This window comes from Chaetodon auriga, chromosome 22, assembly GCF_051107435.1.
Source record: "Chaetodon auriga isolate fChaAug3 chromosome 22, fChaAug3.hap1, whole genome shotgun sequence".
Classification (NCBI taxonomy): Eukaryota; Metazoa; Chordata; class Actinopteri; order Chaetodontiformes; family Chaetodontidae; genus Chaetodon; species Chaetodon auriga.
In genome coordinates, this window is record NC_135095.1 from 16715446 (window position 1) to 16737147 (window position 21702).

Sequence of the window (21702 nt, forward strand, 5' to 3'; positions counted from 1 at the left end):
TAAATGTAGAAATTGTCTTTTATATCGTGTTCAGGTACCACAATTGTTTTTTGTACATTGTAATTTCAAGACAAACAGGCGACTCATTTCCATTCCTCACTGTTACAGTCGTTGTTGGTATGTTGTCATATTAAATACAGAACTGCATTTTGGAAAACTGAGTAAGAGTTCAAACAGTCATGGTGTCGTATGTTCACGAGCTCCCTCAGCTGTGCCTCAGCGTCAAATCAAGGCCACGGGAAGAAGCGTATTAGCATCATTATAAAGTAGTGTATTCCTAGAGGTATTTCAAACTGCCCCCTTCATGCATCTCGCATGAAAGATGTGAACTCATAAAGCTTCTTTTTTCCAGCAGACTGAGGCATAAAAACACATTCTGACTTTCAGTCCTCAGCAGTTCTGAGGGGAGCTACGGGGTTGAAGAGCGGCCGCTGCTGCCTGAGGTGCAGCTTCCCGTAACTCATCTCAAAGTCCTTCTTGGTTCCCACGATGACGTCCAGGCTGCCGGAGCGCACGTCGTACCCGTAGGAGGCCAGCTTCTGGATGCGATAGAGCACGATCTGCGTGGTGAGCTCCAGGACAGCTGGGGAGTCCTTCACCTGCTCCATGCTCACTCCAGCATCCATCAGTCCTTGGAACCGGCTCATCAGGGTGGGTAAGGAGAAGTACAAAATAGACGGGCAGCAAATCACGATTTGTTTGAGTTCATCTTTGGAGCAGGCGAAAGCGCCCTCGACGTAGGCCAGCGTCTGCTGCATGGCCTCCGGCTGCAGCTCTGCGATGGAGGCCCTGAGGCTTGAGACCAGGATGAGGAGCTCCTCTGTGGTGAAGCCCTGCTCCCTCAGAAAGCCCACGCTGTCCCTCCAGGCTCCGGCCGGCCGCAGCAGGATGTTCGGGTTCTGGGTAAGGAGCTTCTGCAGCCAGAGGCGCAGGTTCCCCTCATCTCCGCCCAGGTCCAGGTAGGTCTCCCTCAGAGTGTGGATGACCTCCTGGTTCTGCTCCACGGGTCGACTGAAGCTCTGCGGGGCGCTGGCCATCAGCTTGCCGATGATCCTGTTGTTCAGGCGAAGGCTCTGGAGGTAAAGGATGTTGGCCTGCTGGTTGCTATGATGAGATAATGTGAAGAAAGAACCCGGGAACTTCTCAATGATGCTCATCAGTTCGCGCTTGTTGGGGCACACAGACACCCAGAGGTCTCGCTGGGCGGCCACGTCCTCCGGCCGACACAGGACAGCTTCAGGGTGAGTCTCCAGGATGCGGGCGATTGCCGGCGTGTCTGCGCCCATGTCCCTCAGCAGGTCAGCTGTTTCAGACACATACGCAGTGCTCTCCAACAGAATCCAGCCCTTCAACTTGCGTACCTTTCGGATGTCCACCGACAGTTCGTAGAGGGAGTTCACCGTCTGCTGGTTCTCCGGTCTTTTGTTGGGAGAAGTCCCTGTGGATGTGGAGGCAGAGGAGGGCAGCAGGAGCCTCATCCTCTGGCAGTAGGTGCACAGGGAGGCGGAGGTGACACGGAGCATCGCTGACAACTGCGGTGGATCTGAATGAACAGCAAAGAGCATGTAAGGAATGAGTGCGTATCAGCCAACAGGAGGACTCCTTAAAAACCACCAGTGACGTCTTATGATCCCTCGTCACAGGTTATTCATGCAGTTGCCGGTTTAATAGGTACACCTAGCAGACGTTAGTCTATAAAATGTCAGAAATATTGCAAAGCTCTGAGTTCAGCTTCAGGAACCTCAGGCGTGCCGTCACCACACTGTCTGACTAAAAGTTTTCAGCTTTCTGGTGATGCAATTTACAGCTGATCCAAGAGGCTTTTTAAGAGTTCATCAGGTAGAAAGAATCAAAATAACCAAATTCGGTCAAAGACTACAATATCTGCCTGTGATTCAGTGGCACAGAATCACAAAGTTTGTACTCTGATTAGTATTAAATGTACTTAGGTCCATTCCAGCACTGCATGTCATAATGTGATTTTTTTGTTGAATGCATTAATGACTGATTTCCTCAGCTGGGACAAACAGGAGGAACACCGTGTCCTGACGGCTTGCACCGTCATGTTACATGTCCTGTATGTTCCACGTAACACGGGCTGTGAATGACCAGCGCAGCGACGACACACGACACACTACATGTAAATATCACACTAAGAGCATCCAGAAAGCACACAGCGATCGCCTGGTTATCTAAAATGAACAATAAATTAGGTTATTTTTACCGGTTTCCAGACCTTGTAGTCAGAGGGCACCTCCACTTCTGCTTTCATAACATGGGCGGAGCAGCTGGGTAGAGCAGAAGCGCATGAGGAGCACGTGACTGCCTGCGGCCAGCGGAGGGGCGGTGCTTCACATCCAGGCACGCCTACCGGACCATTTACGGCTGTTGCCATGGGCCCCGTATGTCTGCCGCCCTCACAAAATGATCAGGAGTTTGAATGAAATGTTGTTATAACAAAGCGGCAGTCGTAAAACAGCCGTTGCAGCTGCCAATTAACAGAGGAAGAGGAACACTTGTTGTCGAGCAGATAGAGGACGGTTAAAGAGAAGCGGCGGAGGACTACTTTTTGTCAGCTAAGTCAGGACGCGCCGGCCAGATCTCATTTCTGGACGAAGTTCACTTACCGCTGAAACTGGGGAGCGGAGGAGACCTGAAGTAAAGTAAGCGGTTGAATTATCTTTCTTTTCTTTTTCTGTTTAATTCAACACGATTGCAAATTGGCTATGGATAGTCGAATTTCACGCGTTCTGACATTTCTAAAAACGAAATAGTTAAACAACAGTCCATAGCCTTATTTCTAATACTCTTTAAACTTTCAGTAGTAATGTGGGTAGTTAGCAAGAGTTGTATGGCGTTCAGTCCTTTGGAGGCACAAGTTTTGTTTGAAACTGCTGCTTTTTTTAAACATTTTTTTTAACGTTTGTCGAGTTAACGGCTTCACGAGGCTCTGTGCGTCCGCCATTAGCAGAGGCGTAGGCTGCGGTCACATAGAAGTACACGTTCAGTTTAATGGTGGCGAAAATTCCCGCCAATCCGCATCTTGACTTTGGGTGTAGTGAACCAAAGGATTGTCGCTTAATAATCATTAGCTCTGCATGTGGTGAGTAATGAATGTAAACTATATATCTGGCTAAGCCAGTCTGTTAGCTAATGTAGCACGCAGCGCTCGTGGCTTTATTGAGAAGCTCCCAGCAGTTAGTGATGTGTTCAGGTACAGACACCTGCTCTCACACAGAGACAGCGTTGCTTGTTGTCCTTGGTCTTGTTTTTGCTCATGTTTCTATTTCACGTGACTAAGGTTTTTATATCATAGTCTAAAGTATGTTGTGTGTGTTTTTTTTAGGAGCTGTTAGCAAGAACCGAACAAAGCGGAGCTGTACGTTCTGCAGTTTTGCCACATACAATCAAAAACCAGTCAGTCATTATAAAGACAGACATGGAAGACAGGGCTTGAGCTGCATTTACCCCAGCTGTCTAGATGTGCTCCAATCGCATGTGGATTTTGCAAAGCAAATCAATGAGCATAAAAAGGGATCGAATCCAGTTGCTAAACTACGCTGTGAACTTGGCCCCCCTGAGCAGGAGCTCCCAGGGGGCCAGGAACAATAAGGCCCCCTGGACAGGCCTAAAGGTTATAAATTATTATTAATATTAATGTTATTATTATTATTGTTAATATTATTGTTACATATTATTAATAAAATCCGAGACAAAGAGACTAACTGTGACATATCTACAACTAACTTCAGATGACAGATGAGTGCGAGGAATGGGGCGCCGGGGACGACCCGGACCCAGAGGAGCGGGACGATGGGGACAACCCGGATCAGGAGGAGTTTTTTGCTAAGGGGTTCAGGGGGCTGCATCCCCAGGAGAAGGAGGGCCTCCTGGAGGCCGGGCCAGGAACAGTAGGGCCCCCTGGACAGGCTTAAAGGATATAAATTATTATTATTATTATTACATATTATTAATAAAATCCGAGACAAAGAGACTAACTACGACATATCTATGCCATATCAATGGGGACGGCACGGAACAGGAAGTGTGGGAATTTATTACTGTTGTTATTGCTATTATTATTATTATTATTTTATTTTTTATTATTATTGTTTTTTAAATATTTAAATGATCTCCTGCACAGGGGGCTCCCGGGGCTGTGGGGCTTCCCGGAGGGCCAGGAATAATTAATTATTATTAATATTATTATTGTTATAATTATTATTGTTATTAATTATATAATTATTGTTATTATTATTGCATATCTTTTAATAAATAAAATGATTGAACTCACAGTCATCAGTATCAGTATTTGGAATTGACGCTTGATCATCTGTCTCTGTTGTATCTTCCTGCTCATGGAAGGCTGGAGGTCGGGGAGGGCATGTAAGAATCTTTCAGGGCAGGCACATGATTATGGATGTACACAGCACTTTCTCCTACTACTACTTCATAATACTGTCATAAAGAATGTTTAGAGGGCATAGCATATATTATCAACTAAAGTGCTGTACTGAACTCACACTTTTCATTATCACGTTATCCTTCCCTGGCTTTGCTGGTTTTAAAAATGTTAGTAATGATCCTGAGGAGAGATAAGAAAGAAATATTTTTATAACATATTTATTAAGTCAGTTTAAAATGATTTCACATTATAATTCAACATGTTCTTGGTTTAAATGTTCTCAGAGTACACACACATTCATCATTATACATGATTTTTTCATACAAGGTGCAATTTATCATCATCATTATATTGTTATTATTAGACTATTAATGTTCTCATGATTATTTGACTGTCACTCTGCCTGTCTATCTGACACTCAATAGAAGTTTTGTTGTTTTTTGCTGGTGGTGAGTGAAGCAAATCTCGCGGGACTTGCCAGCATCAGGCCAGCGGCTGCTGCTAGCCTGCCTGCTAATGTTGTTGTGTCCTGTTTTCATAGCATTCGTTATGGTTTAATTGTTAGCTTAGCTAGCTGTGTTAGCCTCTATGGAGACCGTGACAACACAGTAGGTCAGTAGGCAGCAATGCACTTACCACTGTCTCTCTTTCTTTCACTTAAATTTCACTTTTCATGCAGCGCAGGGTCAGGTGCAGGCTGGAGGCAGATGGCTTTAGTACTGCGGTGTCATGTCATTGCAAACTGTCCATTGTTGTCGATGCTATGGAGTATATTTTGGCAGCCCGAGGGGGCCCCCTGGGGGCCAGGGGCTCCAAGCAACTGCCTGGCTTGCCTGTCCGCAAGCCCCACCCCTGCCACTGGAGGGGGTGCACGGAGAGCCGCCGCCGTCCAGTGTCCTCCTCTCCACCACCTCCTCAAAAGTGTCTAGTTTGCAGCCAATAACGGAGGCGGCCTTCCTCATCACTTTGTTCAGTCTGTTGGTGTCGCCAGCTCCGATGCTGCTCCCCCAGCACACTGCAGCTAAGAAGGGTTCACTGGCAACAACAGACTGGAAAAAGATCTCCAACATCTTGCTGCACACGTTGAATGATCTGAGCCTCCTCAGGAAATAGAGTCTGATCATCCCCTTCTTGTAAACAGTCTTGGTGTTGGTTTTCCAGTTCAGTCTGCTGTCGAGGTGCACTCCGAGGTATTTGTAATCCTCCACCACTGCCACATTCTCCCCCACAATACGCAGAGGTTGTGTGGTCGTCCTGGTCCTTCTGAAATCAATAACCATCTCCTTGGTCTTGGCCACGTCAAGCAGCAGGTGATTTCTACCAGACCGTTCCACAAAATCGCCCCCCACTGCTCTGTATTCCTCCTCTCGTCCATCCTTTATACACCCCACCACCGCTGAGTCGTCCCAAAGCTTCTGTAGGTGGCACGATGAAGGGTTGTACTCAAAGTCTGAGGTGTACAAGGTGAAGAGAAAAGGAGACAGAACAGCTTCTCCCGGCAGCTATCTACAGCTCCCACTTCCATATGACCATATGACTGAGATGTTTTGGACACACACATACACACACCATGAGGGAGATGAAGGCAGTGTTGCTCTACAGAGTAAATAAAACCAAATTATAATTACTATATGTAGTAATTAATTCGATAGATCATTGAAATCAAATCAATCTACAAGTAAAAAAAAAATCATTCATGTCACACACACACACACACACACACACACACACACACACAAAAGGAAAAGACACCATTTCAAGGGAAGGAAGGAAGGACATCTACAGCACCTGAAACACCAGCTGTCACTAATAACACGTTCAATAAAACACCACCACGTAAGAGGCAATAAGTCCACACATGTTCCGCCCGGCTGATTACATTCAAAAGAAAACAATTCTAAATAATTTAGGATTGTTTTCTTTTGAACGTTCATAGAAGGTCACGACGCCATATGATATCATGACATCACCAGTGATGTCAAGACCCATGACGTCACCGGTGCCTTTGATGCGATCAAAGGCACACATATGTATATATAGCCTCACAGGTGAATAATTTTCACATCAAACAAAAACTACAATTTCCAGATCAAGAAACAAACTGTGACATATCTACGAATAATTTCAGAGGTTGTGAAGGACTACTAACAAAATGCAAATGACAGACGATAATTTCAACGATCCCCAGTGCAGTTCACAGGAAACTCAGGAATTGCAGGTGAGCAGGCTTGAAAAGCCACAAACTGCAAAGATGGAAGAGCAGGAGGCAGCCTGTCAGACTCTCCCGGAGTGGGAGACTCTGAAAAAGCGGACTGAGGATCTCGCTGCTGTGGTGGCTCTGCTTGACTCCAAGCGGAAGGTGAAAGGTGAAGAAATGAAGAAGCTACAGGCAAAAGTGTGTGATCTTCAAAATCAACTTGAGGACACTCAGCAAGCCCATCACGATGAAGTGGCCATGCTTCGTTCTGACCTAGCTACAGCAGATGAAGAGATCAAACACTTGAAGGAGAGTGCAGAAAATCTTCAGCGCAATCTGAAGAAGGCTGAGCAGCTAATCTGCAGCCAAGACGTCTTGATACAAAAGCAACAGAAGGAACTTGTTTTGAAGCAGAAAATCATGGATGATATTTACAGCCTCTCAACCAGCCTGTTAAAAGTCATCAATGAGGAGAGAGGCTGGCTGAAATGGCAGTTACAGGCCAGAAAGAAACGAATGGTTTTGGATGAAATCCCAGTACAACTCCTCTCACCTGAGAAAGGGTTAGGGTTAGGGAGGGTGCAGCCCCCCAAGCTGCACCCTCCGCACCACCCCCCGCAGGGCAAGAAGCAGGGAGAGGAGTGCGTGCTGGAAGAGTTCCTGCGCAGGGGGTTCTGGGGGCTTCACCCTCAGGAGGAGAGCCTCATGGAGTCTGTGCACAGAGAGCTGCTGCGCAGGGGGCTCCTGGGGCTGTGGGGATACCCGTACAGCGACGAGGGCCTCACGGACAGCGAGTGGAGCATCCTGGAGAACGAGGAGCAGAGCGAGGAGGGCCTCACGGACAGCGAGGAGAGCCTCCTGGAGAACGAGGAGCAGAGCGAGGAGGGCCTCACGGACAGCGAGGAGCCTCCTCCTCCTGCAGAGACTCCTGCTCCTGAAGGCAGGTTCAGAAGTCTGTTGCGTCGCCGGGCTGACCGTCTACTAAAATTTGGTCGGCGCATTGCAAGGACAGCGAGGACCGGTCTCCATCCACAACCTGACTGTCTACTAAAATTTGGTAGGCGCGTTGCAAGGACAGCGAGGACCGGTCTCCGGCGTGTTGTAAGGACAGTGACGTCCTGTTTCCGTCCAGAACTTGACAGCCAACAGGAGTAAAACCCTGTCAGACTGCACCGACCACCTGATGGAGCCCTGCTGTGACTTTGAGCACACGCAGTACCTCACGCCATCTAACCAGGGCGAGCTGAGCAATTTTCAACTCTAGTTTCAGTCCTAAAGACAGATTCTAGAGTCTGTGTTGTTCTCCAGAGGGACACACTCAGTCTTTTATGCAGCTCAGTAAGAAGACTGAGACACTTCAGACACACAAACCAGGCTCCAAATCATCTGAGTTTGTGGATTGAGGTTGCTGTTATTCTTAATATACAGCAGCTTGACAAAAACAGACAAAGTTGCTGAGTTATGAATAAATAAAACAAAAACAATTCTAATTACTATATATAGTAATTAATTAGATAGGTCACTGAAATCAAATCAATCTATAAATAAAAAAATAATCATTTAGAAATGGAATTAATTCGTGTGATCACTGCTGATGAAGGAGCAACAGGCTGATCCAAGAAATCACCGCTCTGCTCCACTTTATGCCACACACACACACACACACACACACACACAAAAGGAAAAGACACCATTTCAAGGGAAGGAAGGAAGGACATCTACAGCACCTGAAACACCAGCTGTCATTAATAACACGTTCAATAAAACACCACCACGTAAGAGGCAATAAGTCCACACATGTTCCGCCCGGCTGATTACATTCAAAAGAAAACAATCCTAAATAATTTAGGATTGTTTTCTTTTGAACGTTCATAGAAGGTCACGACACCATATGATATCATGACATCACCAGTGACGTCAAGACCCATGACATCACCGGTGCCTTTGATCGCATCAAAGACTCATGATGTCACCGGTGCCTTTGATGCGATCAAAGGCACACATATGTATATATAGCCTCACAGGTGAATAATTTTCACATCAAACACAAACTACAATTTCCAGATCAAGAAACAAACTGCGACATATCTACGAATAATTTCAGAGGTTGTGAAGGACTACTAACAAAATGCCAATGATAGACAATAATTTCAACGATCCCCAGTGCAGTTCACAGGAAACTCAGGAATTGCAGGTGAGCAGGCTTGAAAAGCCACAAACTGCAAAGATGGAAGAGCAGGAGGCAGCCTGTCAGACTCTCGCGGAGTGGGAGACTTTGAAAAAGCAGACTGAGGATCTCGCTGCTGTGGTGGCTCTGCTTGACTCCAAGCGGAAGGTGAAAGGTGAAGAAATGAAGAAGCTACAGTCTAAAGTGTGTGATCTTCAAAATCAACTTGAGGACACTCAGCAAGCCCATCACGATGAAGTGGCCATGCTTCGTTCTGACCTAGCTACAGAAGATGAAGAGATCAAACATTTGAAGGAGAGTGCAGAAAATCTTCAGCACAATCTGAAGAAGGCTGAGCAGCTAATCTGCAGCCAAGAAGTCTTGATACAAAAGCAAAAGAAGGAACTTGTTTTGAAGCAGAAAATCATGGATGATATTTACAGCATCTCAACCAGCCTGTTCAAAGTCATCAATGAGGAGAGAGGCTGGCTGAAATGGCAGTTACAGGCAGGAAAGAAACAAATGGTTTTGGCTGAAATCCCAGTACAACTCCTCTCACCTGAGAAAGGGTTAGGGTTAGGGAGGGTGCAGCCCCCCGAGCTGCACCCTCAGGAGGAGAGCTTCGTGGAGTCGGTGCACAGAGAGCTGCTGCACAGGGGGCTCCTGGGGCGGTGCGGCTACCCGGACAGCGAGGGGAGCCTCCTGGAGAACGAGGAGCAGAGCGAGGAGGGCCTCCTGGAGAACGAGGAGCAGAGCGAGGAGGGCCTCACGGACAGCGAGGAGCCTCCTCCTCCTCCTGCAGAGACTCCTGCTCCTGAAGGCTGTTTCAGAAGTCTGTTGCGTCGCCAGGCTGACCGTCTACTAAAATTTGGTAGGCGCGTTGCAAGGACAGCGAGGACCGGTCTCCGGCGTGTTGTAAGGACAGTGACGTCCTGTTTCCGTCCAGAACTTGACAGCCAACAGGAGTAAAACCCTGTCAGACTGCACCGACCACCTGATGGAGCCCTGCTGTGACTTTGAACACACGCAGTACCTCACGCCATCTAACCAGGGCGAGCTGAGCAATTTTCAACTCTAGTTTCAGTCCTAAAGACAGATTCTAGAGTCTGTGTTGTTCTCCAGAGGGACACACTCAGTCTTTTATGCAGCTCAGTAAGAAGACTGAGACACTTCAGACACACAAACCAGGCTCCAAATCATCTGAGTTTGTGGATTGAGGTTGCTGTTATTCTTAATATACAGCAGCTTGACAAAAACAGACAAAGTTGCTGAGTTATGAATAAATAAAACAAAAACAATTCTAATTACTATATATAGCAATTAATTAGATAGGTCACTGAAATCAAATCAATCTATAAATAAAAAATAATCATTTAGAAATGCACACACACACACATAAAAAGAAAAAGACAACATTTCAATTTTCTTTTCATTTTGCTTCCGGATGGGAAACAGGAGCCATCCTGTGCGCACAGAGCAGCAGCTAACCCATTATCAGCACGTGGAGGAAAAAACAAACAAGCAAACGCGCCGCACGCAGAAAGACAGGTGCTGATTCTGAGGACAGACAGGAAGGACATCTACAGCACCTGAAACACCAGCCATCATTAATAACACGTTCAATAAAACACTGCAACGTAAGTGGCAATAAGTCCACACATGTTCCGCCTGTATATTTAGGATTATTTTCCTTTGAATGTTCATAGAAGGTCATGACTCCATAAACATATTTAGAGAAAACAGAAGCCTCCTATTCCTACCAAACCCAGCTGAAAAGTCAGTGTAAGACCCTCACTGGTTACTTTGGTTTTTTTTTTTTTTTTCTAATGTTCCTCATCTTGAAAGCTGTTTCAACACCTTGTATGGTTAATTGTAAAATATGCCTGAAATGCTTGTATTGATGACTTTTATTCAATAAAATTTATATTAAAAAAAAAAATCTTCAGGTTCAGTGCCGAGTTCGGTTACGTCATGTGACTTACCCGGGAATATTTGAATACAATATTTCACTGTAATAATACTGCTGAATGCTGTGAAATCCTTGCATTTTTTTACTGTGATATTACAGACCTTGTTGTGATATAACAGGGGTTTTTGATTGCAGGATTTTACTGTAAAATAACAGTTTAATGCTGTAAAATCCAAGGATACTGTAGTTTTTACAGGTATTATTGGGATATTACAGGGGAACTAAATTACAACTAGTTACTGTAAAATAATACTGTTAATTATTGTGAAATGCTGGTAATTTATTACAGTCAGATCAGATCAATTGATCTTTGTTTCCTCCCGGCAGATCAGGCACGGGGACACACAGAGCAGCATCCGCTGAGCGCGCGCTTTGTCCGTCCGGCTCCAGTCAGCCGACAACTGACGGAACTGCTCGAACCGAACCGAGCCGAGCCGAGCCGACCGTGGTACACTGGAGCGAGTAAAAAACTGACAGGGCGAGAGACGCACAGGCATTCGACAGTTTAATAACCGACTAACACCGAAAAGACACAGCAGAGATGACGGCTCTAAGCAGCTGGGAGTTGTGCGTCAAATACGCCCTCTTCATCTTTAATTTTGTCTTCTGGGTAAGTTACAGAATTCAATATCACTGATTTTATTTTAACTTAAAAACTCGATAATTTGCCATAAAAATAAACGTTTATGTCTTACTTTTGTGGCGAGAGGAGGGAATTGGTTGATATATCACCAGAGTGTCCGACAACGCCACCTGGGGAATTGCACCCCAGGAAATGCTAAGCTAAGATTTTAACCAGACAAGGTCACGCAGGTTCAGAGATACCACGGGGGCGAGACGGTTTGTCATTTAAAAGGAAACAAACTTTATTAACCAAATTAAAGGAAAAGAACAAAATAGCACACACCACACCATATAACAGGCACCTGGGCAAGGAGGGGGGGGATAAGGTCAGGGCTGGCGCTTACCATGCGGCAGGAAACCAAAAAGGGAGAAGGGATCCAAAATAAACCACCCGTGACACTGCGCGCGCACACACACACGACGGCAAAGCGGGAGGGGACTGTGAGGAACGCACCACCACCAGGGGTTAAACTGCCGCTGTCAGCAGCCAGCACCTGAAACAAAACAAGACACAATTAATAAAACATGCCCAGGGGCTTCACCACAGTGGTGTAGGTGCAACGGAATAAAAGAAATGACAAAGAATAAATTTACGGAGTAATTAAACAATCGGGAAAGAAACAGAAATAACTAAATCGATCTAACACAATAAAGGACACAAAAAAGGGATTACTCAAACTAATCAAATAATACCAACTACAGAAAACAAAAGAGACAAATGAATAAAGGATTTAAAATATATCCATCACGTGGCGTGGGTCATCAATTAGGCCCCATAACAGCCCGTGAAGGCGATGGTCAGCGTCAGGCCCCAAAACGTAGTCTGCTCCGCCGGACGATGCAAAATACACAAAAGGGAAAAGAACCGAAATACAGAAAACCAAAGCCAAGAAAAGAAAACCAAAACAAAGAAACGGAAACCAACACAAAAGAACGAAAACTAACACAAAAGGAACGGAAACCAAAACAGATAATGCAAAACCAAAACGAAGAAAAGAAACCCAAAACAGCAGCACCGCCTCCAGGTATGATGACCGTGGCCGGCCGCTAAACAAAAAAAGGAAAAACCCAAAACCCGATGTTAAATAAATTAATTAAATGGATTGATGCCAACTGAGAAAGTAAATTAATACATACCACAATAGTTCAGCCTATGCAGCAACCCGGAGGACAGGATGCAAGCCTCACAGGCGCGGCCCTAATGCACCGCCTGAAAATTGCGCATTACGGGCAGATCAGCTGGGCGCTGAGCAGCGAATAAACAAAACAGACAGACAACGTGCGGACAAACGTACCAGAGCGGACAGGTAAGCTGGACACCGCAGGGCTTCAGCAGGCCCCCCTCGCCTCCCCTGGACCAAGCAGTCAGGCGCGCTGCAAGGAGCGGAGACCATTACCGATGGTGCTTTTACGCACACAGCTGATCAAATGGGGAAGACCGCATAGCGCTTACCGGGGTAAGGGAGATCTAGACGCCTCAACGGCTGTTGCAGACACCAGACAGGCACACCGATGACGGTTGCAGCGAGGGATCAAGCTGCCACGCGGACCACACCACGCTGGCTCGACAGGCCACAGCCACCACGGGAGCAGCGAGGAGCAGGACAGAGACCGGGCGTGGCCACACACACCTGTATATAAGGGTGCGCATGGTGCCGCCCAGCAATCAGTGGCTGGTCGGTTGGCACAGTGCCAAACAGTGGCCAGGAGGGAGACAGCCTCCGGCTACACTTTCAACCACATTTAAACTTTATTACTGTAGCCTGTCATGATTTGAACAGTTGGCGACAAACGTATTTGTTACTGGTTGTAAAGTCGACATTTTCCTGACAATTTGTGCAATTTCATCTATTTAATCCATGCCGAAATGAAGAGCACCCTCCTTGTTATTGAAAATAAATGTGGGCTACTTTCACCTGCTGACATAAACACTCCTTAAAGCAAAGACCCGTTAAATGTACAGATTTCCGGGTGGCGTTTGGTTTTTGCTATCAATTAGGTCTGATTTTCTGCAGATAAACTCAAAATGTGCAGATTAAGTCAGCTAAGCTAGACATACTGACACAGCATGCCTCTTTATTTGTATTATCAGTTTGTAACTGCATTTGATCAGGAGTTACAGTCCGTCTCAATAACACGCACACGCATATGTATATTTTTTTACATTGGGACAGTGACCGATTATGGCCGTTCTGACGGTTTCTAACATCTTACATGGCTGGTGTTTTCTGGTAATCTGTTCAGTCTATTGTTGACCCTTGCAGATGGAGGAGCCACCAGGAAATAGCAGTTATGATCAAGCTGAGCTGCATGAGCCAACGTGACTGACAACATGCAGTGCTGCATGCATGCTGTTGTCATTATTATTATTATTATTATTATTATTATTATTATTATTACATATTATTAATAAATATTTAAATGATTGAGTTGACAGTTCTTCTCTCCACCACCTCCTCAAAAGTGTCTAGTTTGCAGCCAATAACGGAGGCGGCCTTCCTCATCACTTTGTTCAGTCTGTTGGTGTCGCCGGCTCCGATGCTGCACTCCGAGGTATTTGTAATCCTCCACCACTGCCACATTCTCCCCCGCAATACGCAGAGGTTGTGTGGTCGTCCTGGTCCTTCTGAAATCAATAACCATCTCCTTGGTCTTGGCCACGTCAAGCAGCAGGTGATTTCTACCAGACCGTTCCACAAAATCGCCCCCCACTGCTCTGTATTCCTCCTCTCGTCCATCCTTTATACACCCCACCACCGCTGAGTCGTCCCAAAGCTTCTGTAGGTGGCACGATGAAGGGTTGTACTCAAAGTCTGAGGTGTACAAGGTGAAGAGAAAAGGAGACAGAACAGCTTCTCCCGGCAGCTATCTACAGCTCCCACTTCCATATGACCATATGACTGAGATGTTTTGGACACACACATACACACACCATGAGGGAGATGAAGGCAGTGTTGTTCTACAGAGTAAATAAAACCAAATTATAATTACTATATGTAGTAATTAATTCGATAGGTCATTGAAATCAAATCAATCTACAAGTAAAAAAAAATCATTCATGATGTCACGGACTAGTGAGGAAAAGGCCAGGACCCAGATGCGATTTGGGACCAGGGACGAGAGGGAATAGGTAGAGGCTGGAGGAGTCCCGCTGGGGGCCGGTGGGAGGCCTTATTCCTGGCGCATGTAGTGCAGGCTGCCACGAAGGCCCGCACATCTGCGGCCATGCTGGGCCACCAGAATCTCTGTTGGAGGAGAGCTAGGGTTCGGTGGACCCCTGGGTGGCAGGCCACCCGTGACGTGTGCCACCATGTGAGCACGGAGGATCTCACCCCTGGGGAACGAACAGTCGGTTCTGCGGACAGCCAGCCGGCACCGTTTGGCCCTGAAGAGCATCCTGCACCTCCCGCTCCACCTGCCAGCGGACCGCCCCCAACACACAGCCCGGTGAGAGGATCGTCTCCGCCTCGGCCTCCCTCCCCTCCACCATAAATTGCCGGGAGAGAGTGTCAGGTTTGATGTTTCTAGAGCCGGGGCGGTAGGTAAGGGTGAACTGGAAGCGACCTAGAAAAAGGGCCCACCGGGCCTGGCGTGAGTTCAAACGTTTGGCGGTGCGGAGGTAAGAGAGGTTCTTGTGATCCGTCCATACTACGAATGGCTTGGCTGCCCCTTCCAGCCAATGCCTCCACTCGTGCAGGGCCAGAACCACCGCCAACAACTCCCGGTTTCCTACGTCGTAGTTCCTCTCGGCTGGAGAGAGACGTCTGGAGAAGAATGCGCATGGATGGAGCTTGTTGTCCGCAGGCAGACGTTGAGAGAGCACAGCCCCGACCCCGGTGTCTGAGGCATCAACCTCTACCACAAACTGCTCCGCAGGATCTGGATGGGTAAGGACAGGCGCATTAATAAACATGTTCTTTAACTTGTCAAAGGCTGAGTTCGCTACAGGAGACCACACAAAACTGACCTTGGGAGATGTGAGCTGATTTAGGGGAGCCGCTATGCGGCTGTAGTCCCGGATAAACCTCCTGTAAAAGTTGGCAAACCCTAGGAAGCGTTGTAACTGCTTACGGCTAGTTGGCACAGGCCACTCCTGGACCGCCTCCACTTTGGAGGGGTCAGCTCGGAGTTGCCCCTTCTCTATCACATAGCCCAAGAAGCTAACTGATGAGGCATGAAATTCACACTTCTCGGCTTTAACGAATAGTTTGTTTTGCCATAGCCTTTTCAACACTTCTCGCACATTGTTACATGCGCCTCTAAAGAGCGTGAGAAAATTAAAATATCGACCAGATATACAAAAACTACACGGTTCAACAAGTCTCTCAACACATCGTTTACCAGAGCTTGAAACACTGCTGGTGCGTTGGTCAGACCAAAAGGCATGACGAGGTACTCGAAGTGTCCCAGGTGCGTGTTGAAGGCGGTCTCGTCACCCTCTCTGATGCGGACCAGGTGATAGGCGTTCCTTAGGTCCAGTTTAGTGAACAGACACGCATCGTGAAGGGGGCTGAAAGCAGAGTCAATTAGTGGAAGTGGATATTTGTTTTTTACAGTGATTTCATTCAGGCCCGTATAGTCTATGGAAGTGCGCAGGGACTTATCTTTCTTCTCTACGAAGAAGAAACCTGCACCCACCGGAGAGGAAGAAGGACGGATGAGGCCTGCTGCTAAGGAGTCGTTGATGTACGTCTCCATAGACTCCCTTTCTGGCTTGGAGAGATTGTATAGGCGCTTAGTTGGGAGGGGGGCTCCGGGGAGCAAGTCTATGGCGCAGTCATAAGGTCTATGTGGAGGGAGAGAGGTGGCGAAAGACTTGCTAAACACCTCCTTTAAGTCATGGTACTCAGGGGGCACTCTTTTCAAGTCAATTTCCTCGGGAGGAGGTTTTTCCACCGGGAAGTCTTACCGGAACCGCTGACCGGAGGCAGTGGGCGTGGCAGTCCTGGCTCCAACTGCGGATGGTGGCAGAAGACCAGTCTATGTGAGGGTTGTGTCTCTTGAGCCATGGAATTCCCAGAATCACAGGGGTGAGAGGTGAGGTTATGACGTAAAGCTCAACAAATTCATGGTGATTACTTGACAACACTAGTTCGACCGGATCCGTTCTGTGAGTGACTATTTCCAACAATTTTCCATCTACTGCATGAATCTCCTTAGGGGAGGACAGTTTGCTCAAGGGAAGCTTGTGTTTGTGCACAAAGTCAGTGTCGATGAAATTATCATCAGCTCCCGAGTCCACCAACACTTGGACTGGAAGAGTCTGTTCATGTCCGTGAATCATACCTGAGACTTGGATCCGTGATGCGGAGGATGAGGAGATGCGGCTCACCAGGGCCCCCCTGCTTGCTGGTGAGCCTGGTCTTTTGGCAGCTCTGGACAGCGATTGCGAAAATGGCCCCCTTTTCCACAGTACAGGCACAACCTCTCCTTGATGCGCCTCTGTCGCTCCGCCGGAGACAAGCGTGTACGACCCAGCTGCATGGGCTCGTCCTCTGACGTCCGGTGCGTCTCAGGGAAGGTGTGGGTGGGGCCAGGAGAAGAAGCCGTGGAGTCCGCAGGCTGGAACTGGTGGTCCGTGAGAGCCCGCCTCCTCATCTCTGATCTTTCCCGTGCTCTTTCCCTGATTCTATTATCTAGCCGTATGGAAAGATCTATAAGCTGATTTAAAGAGGAGCTGTCTTCCCTCACGGCTAACTCATCTTTAATTTCCCCAGCTAGCCCCTTGAGAAAAATGGCCTGAAGAGCCGAGTCCCCCCAGCCACTCTCTGCTGCCAAAATCTGAAACTGAATAGCGTACTGTGATACCGAGGAGCTACCCCGTCTCAAATCTAGGAGTTGGCTGACTGCCTGCCTGCCTCTAACGGGGTGATCGAAAACCCGTTTCATTTCTTCAGCGAAGTGAGGGTAATTAGAAATCAAACCTGAACGTTGACTGGAAACGGCTACGGACCAGGCGGCTGCCTGCCCCGTTAACAGGCTCATTACGAAGGCTACTTTTGCCTGGTGTGTAGCGTAAGTGCTAGGCTGCTGATTAAACACTAGGGAACACTGGTGAAGGAATTGCGTACATGTGCCCAAATCGCCTGAGTACCTGGCTGGTATGGGGATAAACGGCTCTCTGGGACTCGGAGGCGGGCTGGAGGTCTGGTCGGCTGCCGGCGGGGGGGCGCCGGTGGGGGAGCTCAGCTGATCCGTGATAGACGCCAATTGTCCGCTCAGCTGGGCCACGCTGGCGGTGAGCTGTTGCAAGTGCTCCATGACTTGCCGCAGAGAAGACTCGTGCTGAGTCACCAAGGCGGCTTGGCTGCTGATCGCACGATTCAGTTTTTCTGACTCCGCTGGGTCCATTCTGGCCGGAGTATTCTGTCACGGACTAGTGAGGAAAAGGCCAGGACCCAGATGCAGAGTACCAACAATAAGTTTATTGTCCAACAAAGTACTAATAGAAAATCACCTAAACGGGAAAACGCGGACACGCGAAAAACCAACAAAAGTCACCGTAACGGGAAAAACACTCTACAAAGGAAAAACAACTGAAAATCACCTCAACGGGGAAAGTAGCAAATAAGAATCACAAAGTAACAAAAGACAAAAACACTAACTAGAGAACAGAAAGCGTCCAGGAGCAGGCTCAACTGGAGATGATCAAAGAGCAAGGAAAACGTATATCGAATGTCGATCACGGGAGGCAGGAGGACGGCTTGAGAGCAGGCTCACGAGCAGCTAAGGCAATACTCCGGCACGGGAGCAGGTTTGGAGCCGGCTTAAGTAGCCGGCTTGATTACGTGATGAGAGGCAGGTGAGTGTGATCAGCCTGCTGCCGAGCCGATCACCCTGCCTCCGTGCGCTCCGTCTAGGAGCAGAGGGAGAGAGAGAAAAGAGTTATTGTCGGGACAGGTACACAGGAATGACAACATGACACATGACACACACACACACACACACACACACACACACAAAAGGAAAAGACACCATTTCAAGGGAAGGAAGGAAGGACATCAACAGCACCTGAAACACCAGCTGTCATTAATAACACGTTCAATAAAACACCACCACGTAAGAGGCAATAAGTCCACACATGTTCCGCCCGGCTGATTACATTCAAAAGAAAACAATCCTAAATAATTTAGGATTGTTTTCTTTTGAACGTTCATAGAAGGTCACGACGCCATATGATATCATGACATCACCAGTGACGTCAAGACACATGACGTCACCGGTGCCTTTGATGCGATCAAAGGCACCGGTGACATCATGAGTCTTTTGATGCGATCAAAGGCACCGGTGACATCATGAGTCTTTGTTGCGATCAAAGGCACACATATCTATATATAGCCTCACAGGTGAATAATTTTCACATCAAACACAAACTACAATTTCCAGATCAAGAAACAAACTGCGACATATCTACGAATAATTTCAGAGGTTGTGAAGGACTACTAACAAAATGCCAATGATAGACAATAATTTCAACGATCGCCTGTGCAGTTCACAGGAAACTCAGGAATTGCAGATGAGCAGGCTTGAAAAGCCACAAGCTGCAAAGATGGAAGAGCAGGAGGCAGCCTGTCAGACTCTCCCGGAGTGGGAGACTTTGAAAAAGCAGACTGAGGATCTCGCTGCTGTGGTGGCTCTGCTTGACTCCAAGCGGAAGGTGAAAGGTGAAGAAATGAAGAAGCTACAGGCAAAAGTGTGTGATCTTCAAAATCAACTTGAGGACGCTCAGCAAGCCCATCACGATGAAGTGGCCATGCTTCGTTCTGACCTAGCTACAGAAAATGAAGAGAATCTTCAGCACAATCTGAAGAAGGCTGAGCAGCTAATCTGCAGCCAAGAAGTCTTGCTACAAAAGCAAAAGAAGGAACTTGTTTTGAAGCAGAAAATCATGGATGATATTAACAGCATCTCAACCAGCCTGTTCAAAGTCATCAATGAGGAGAGAGGCTGGCTGAAATGGCAGTTACAGGCAGGAAAGAAACAAATGGTTTTGGATGAAATCCCAGTACAACTCCTCTCACCTGAGCTGCATCCTCAGGAGGAGAGCCTCATGGAGTTGCACAGGGGGCTCCCAGGGCTGTGCGGCAACCCGGACAGCGAGGACGGCCTCACGCACAGCAAGGAGCCTCCTCCTCCTCCTCCTGCAGAGACTCCTGCTCCTGAAGGCTGTTTCAGAAGTCTGTTGCGTCGCCAGGCTGACCGTCTACTAAAATTTGGTCGGCGCGTTGCAAGGGCAGCGAGGACCGGTCTCCGGTATGTTGTAAGGACAGCGACATACTGTTGCTATATAGAACTTGACAGCCAACTGTACCGAACACCTGATGGAACCATGATGTACCTTTGAGCACACGCAGTACCTCACGCCATCTAACCAGGGCGAGCTGAGCAATTTTCAACTCTAGTTTCAGTCCTAAAGACAGATTCTAGAGTCTGTGTTGTTCTCCAGAGGGACACACTCAGTCTTTTATGCAGCTCAGTAAGAAGACTGAGACACTTCAGACACACAAACCAGGCTCCAAATCATCTGAGTTTGTGGATTGAGGTTGCTGTTATTGCTGATATACTAAAAGTTCCTTCTATTAAAACAGAACCAATAACAGCTTTTTCAACAGGGACACTTAAATATGAAATTCAACACAAAGGTTCAGCTGAGGATGAAAAAGGAGTAGAAGAAGAAGAAAAAACCAGAGGGAATCAGAGTCATCATCATCAATCTTCATCATCCATTTAATTCAGTCTCAAAAATATACTGACTGATCTTAAATGTTCTTTCTTGACCCTGAAAACAGCAGCTTGACAAAATCAGACAAAGTTGCTGAGTTATGAATAAATAATAAAAAAACAATTATAATTACTATATATAGTAATTAATTAATTAGGCCATTGAATAAAAAAAAATAAAAAATAATCATTTAGAAATGGACTTAATTTGTGTGATCACTGCTGATGAAGGAGCAACAGGCTGATCCAAGAAATCACCGCTCTGCTGCACTTTATGCCACACACACACACACACACACACACACACACACACACACACACACACACACAGACACATAAAAAGAAAAAGACAACATTTCAATTTTCTTTTCATTTTGCTTCCGGATGGGAAACAGGAGCCATCCTGTGCGCACAGAGCAGCAGCTAACCCATTATCAGCACGTGGAGGAAAAAACAAACAAGCAAACGCGCCGCACGCAGAAAGACAGGTGCTGATTCTGAGGACAGACAGGAAGGACATCTACAGCACCTGAAACACCAGCCATCATTAATAACACGTTCAATAAAACACCGCAACGTAAGTGGCAATAAGTCCACACATGTTCCGCCTGTATATTTAGGATTAAGCACAGTGTCTCCATGAGCTTTTTAAGGCTTTATGCAAAGACGGTGACAAAGACTCAGAACACTAATAATTATAATACAGTAAACTTTGTTGTAATGTCTGTTGGCTGGAAATCATTCACAATCCAGTCATTGGATTCAAAGCTAAAAATATTCATTAAATTCTAATCGTAACTTGGGGAAAGTCGTGTTTCTTAAAAAGAAATAAACCAACATGTCTTGGAGGTGTTCTATCATTCACTGAAAAGGAAAAAAAAGACCACGTAGATGCTTCAGTAACTTCATTTCTAATCAAAATGGAATATTTATCTGTAGTCACACAAACAGTCACAATGGTTTGTTTTGGTCCAGGTAATGTTTTCAGAGCTTTGGGCTTATTGAGGTCATGTAGAGCTTTAATACTTCCATCAAAAACGCTGACTCGTATATTTAAACAGACAGATTGTGGCGTCTCACACAGCTGAATTTATCTCTACACGTTCCTGCTTTGGAGCACTGAGGTCACATTGGCCTTTAGTGGTTTTCTTTGGGACTATTTCAGTAATTTCACAATCTTTGGCAGCTTTAAAGCTCCTTTCCATTGTTAAAATCCTTTTCGGCTCGGCTGTCCAAAATATTTGGGTGGTGGGTTTTTGGCTCACACACAATCCAGACTTCAGGATCCGCCGGACGGTTTGCTCCAGCTCGGCCAGCTCTGCAGCTTTGACCTCCAGGATGAGCTGGTTTGACTCATAGGAGCTCTCCAACTCTGAAAACACAGAAAGAGAGAGACGAGAGAAATGATTCGATCATTTATCTGTTGTTTTTTTACATTTATCTCTATTTATTTGCATTTTTCTTAAACTCATCTGACTGTGTTTTTAGCATCTTTCCAGTGTGACTTGATTGGTTAAAACTGCATTTAAGCTGAAACGCTGACGTAAGAGTAATCTGCATCGATTTTGATGACTGACTGACAGTTAATGTCATTTTTCAATCCAAACGCTTCTTAAATA

General features: G+C 46.7%; 3 protein-coding genes across 9 annotated transcripts in view; 1 reads left to right on the top strand and 2 right to left on the bottom strand.

Annotated features, from left to right (window-relative positions):
- Nucleotides 1–12731, bottom strand: mterf2 (mitochondrial transcription termination factor 2). 7 transcript variants are annotated; one of them, XM_076722717.1, is made up of 8 exons: nucleotides 12658–12731; nucleotides 12500–12572; nucleotides 11707–12409; nucleotides 5042–5942; nucleotides 4524–4585; nucleotides 4295–4366; nucleotides 2225–2408; nucleotides 1–1543 (listed from the first exon to the last, which is right to left on the bottom strand). In XM_076722717.1, exon 8 carries the CDS (start codon nucleotides 1521–1523, stop codon nucleotides 384–386), a length of 1140 nt encoding a protein of 379 aa, XP_076578832.1. In that variant the 5' UTR covers nucleotides 1524–1543; nucleotides 2225–2408; nucleotides 4295–4366; nucleotides 4524–4585; nucleotides 5042–5942; nucleotides 11707–12409; nucleotides 12500–12572; nucleotides 12658–12731; the 3' UTR covers nucleotides 1–383. The 7 variants fall into 7 exon arrangements, with proteins under 7 accessions (XP_076578832.1, XP_076578830.1, XP_076578829.1 ...); XM_076722715.1 differs by having other exon boundaries at nucleotides 4524–5668; XM_076722714.1 differs by having other exon boundaries at nucleotides 4524–5855.
- Nucleotides 11123–21702, top strand: part of LOC143315257 (CD9 antigen-like) — an 18699-nt gene continuing 8119 nt past the window's right edge. The window contains exon 1 of the mRNA XM_076722857.1: nucleotides 11123–11348. Coding sequence (XP_076578972.1) covers nucleotides 11280–11348 — 69 coding nt within the window. The 5' untranslated portion in view covers nucleotides 11123–11279. The remainder of the gene's footprint in view (nucleotides 11349–21702) is intronic.
- LOC143315231 (laminin subunit beta-1-like) overlaps nucleotides 20941–21702 on the bottom strand; it is a 2005-nt gene continuing 1243 nt past the window's right edge. Inside the window, exons 4-5 of the mRNA XM_076722831.1 lie at nucleotides 21353–21455; nucleotides 20941–20947 (exon numbers count right to left, since the gene is read on the bottom strand). Coding sequence (XP_076578946.1) covers nucleotides 20941–20947; nucleotides 21353–21455 — 110 coding nt within the window. The remainder of the gene's footprint in view (nucleotides 20948–21352; nucleotides 21456–21702) is intronic.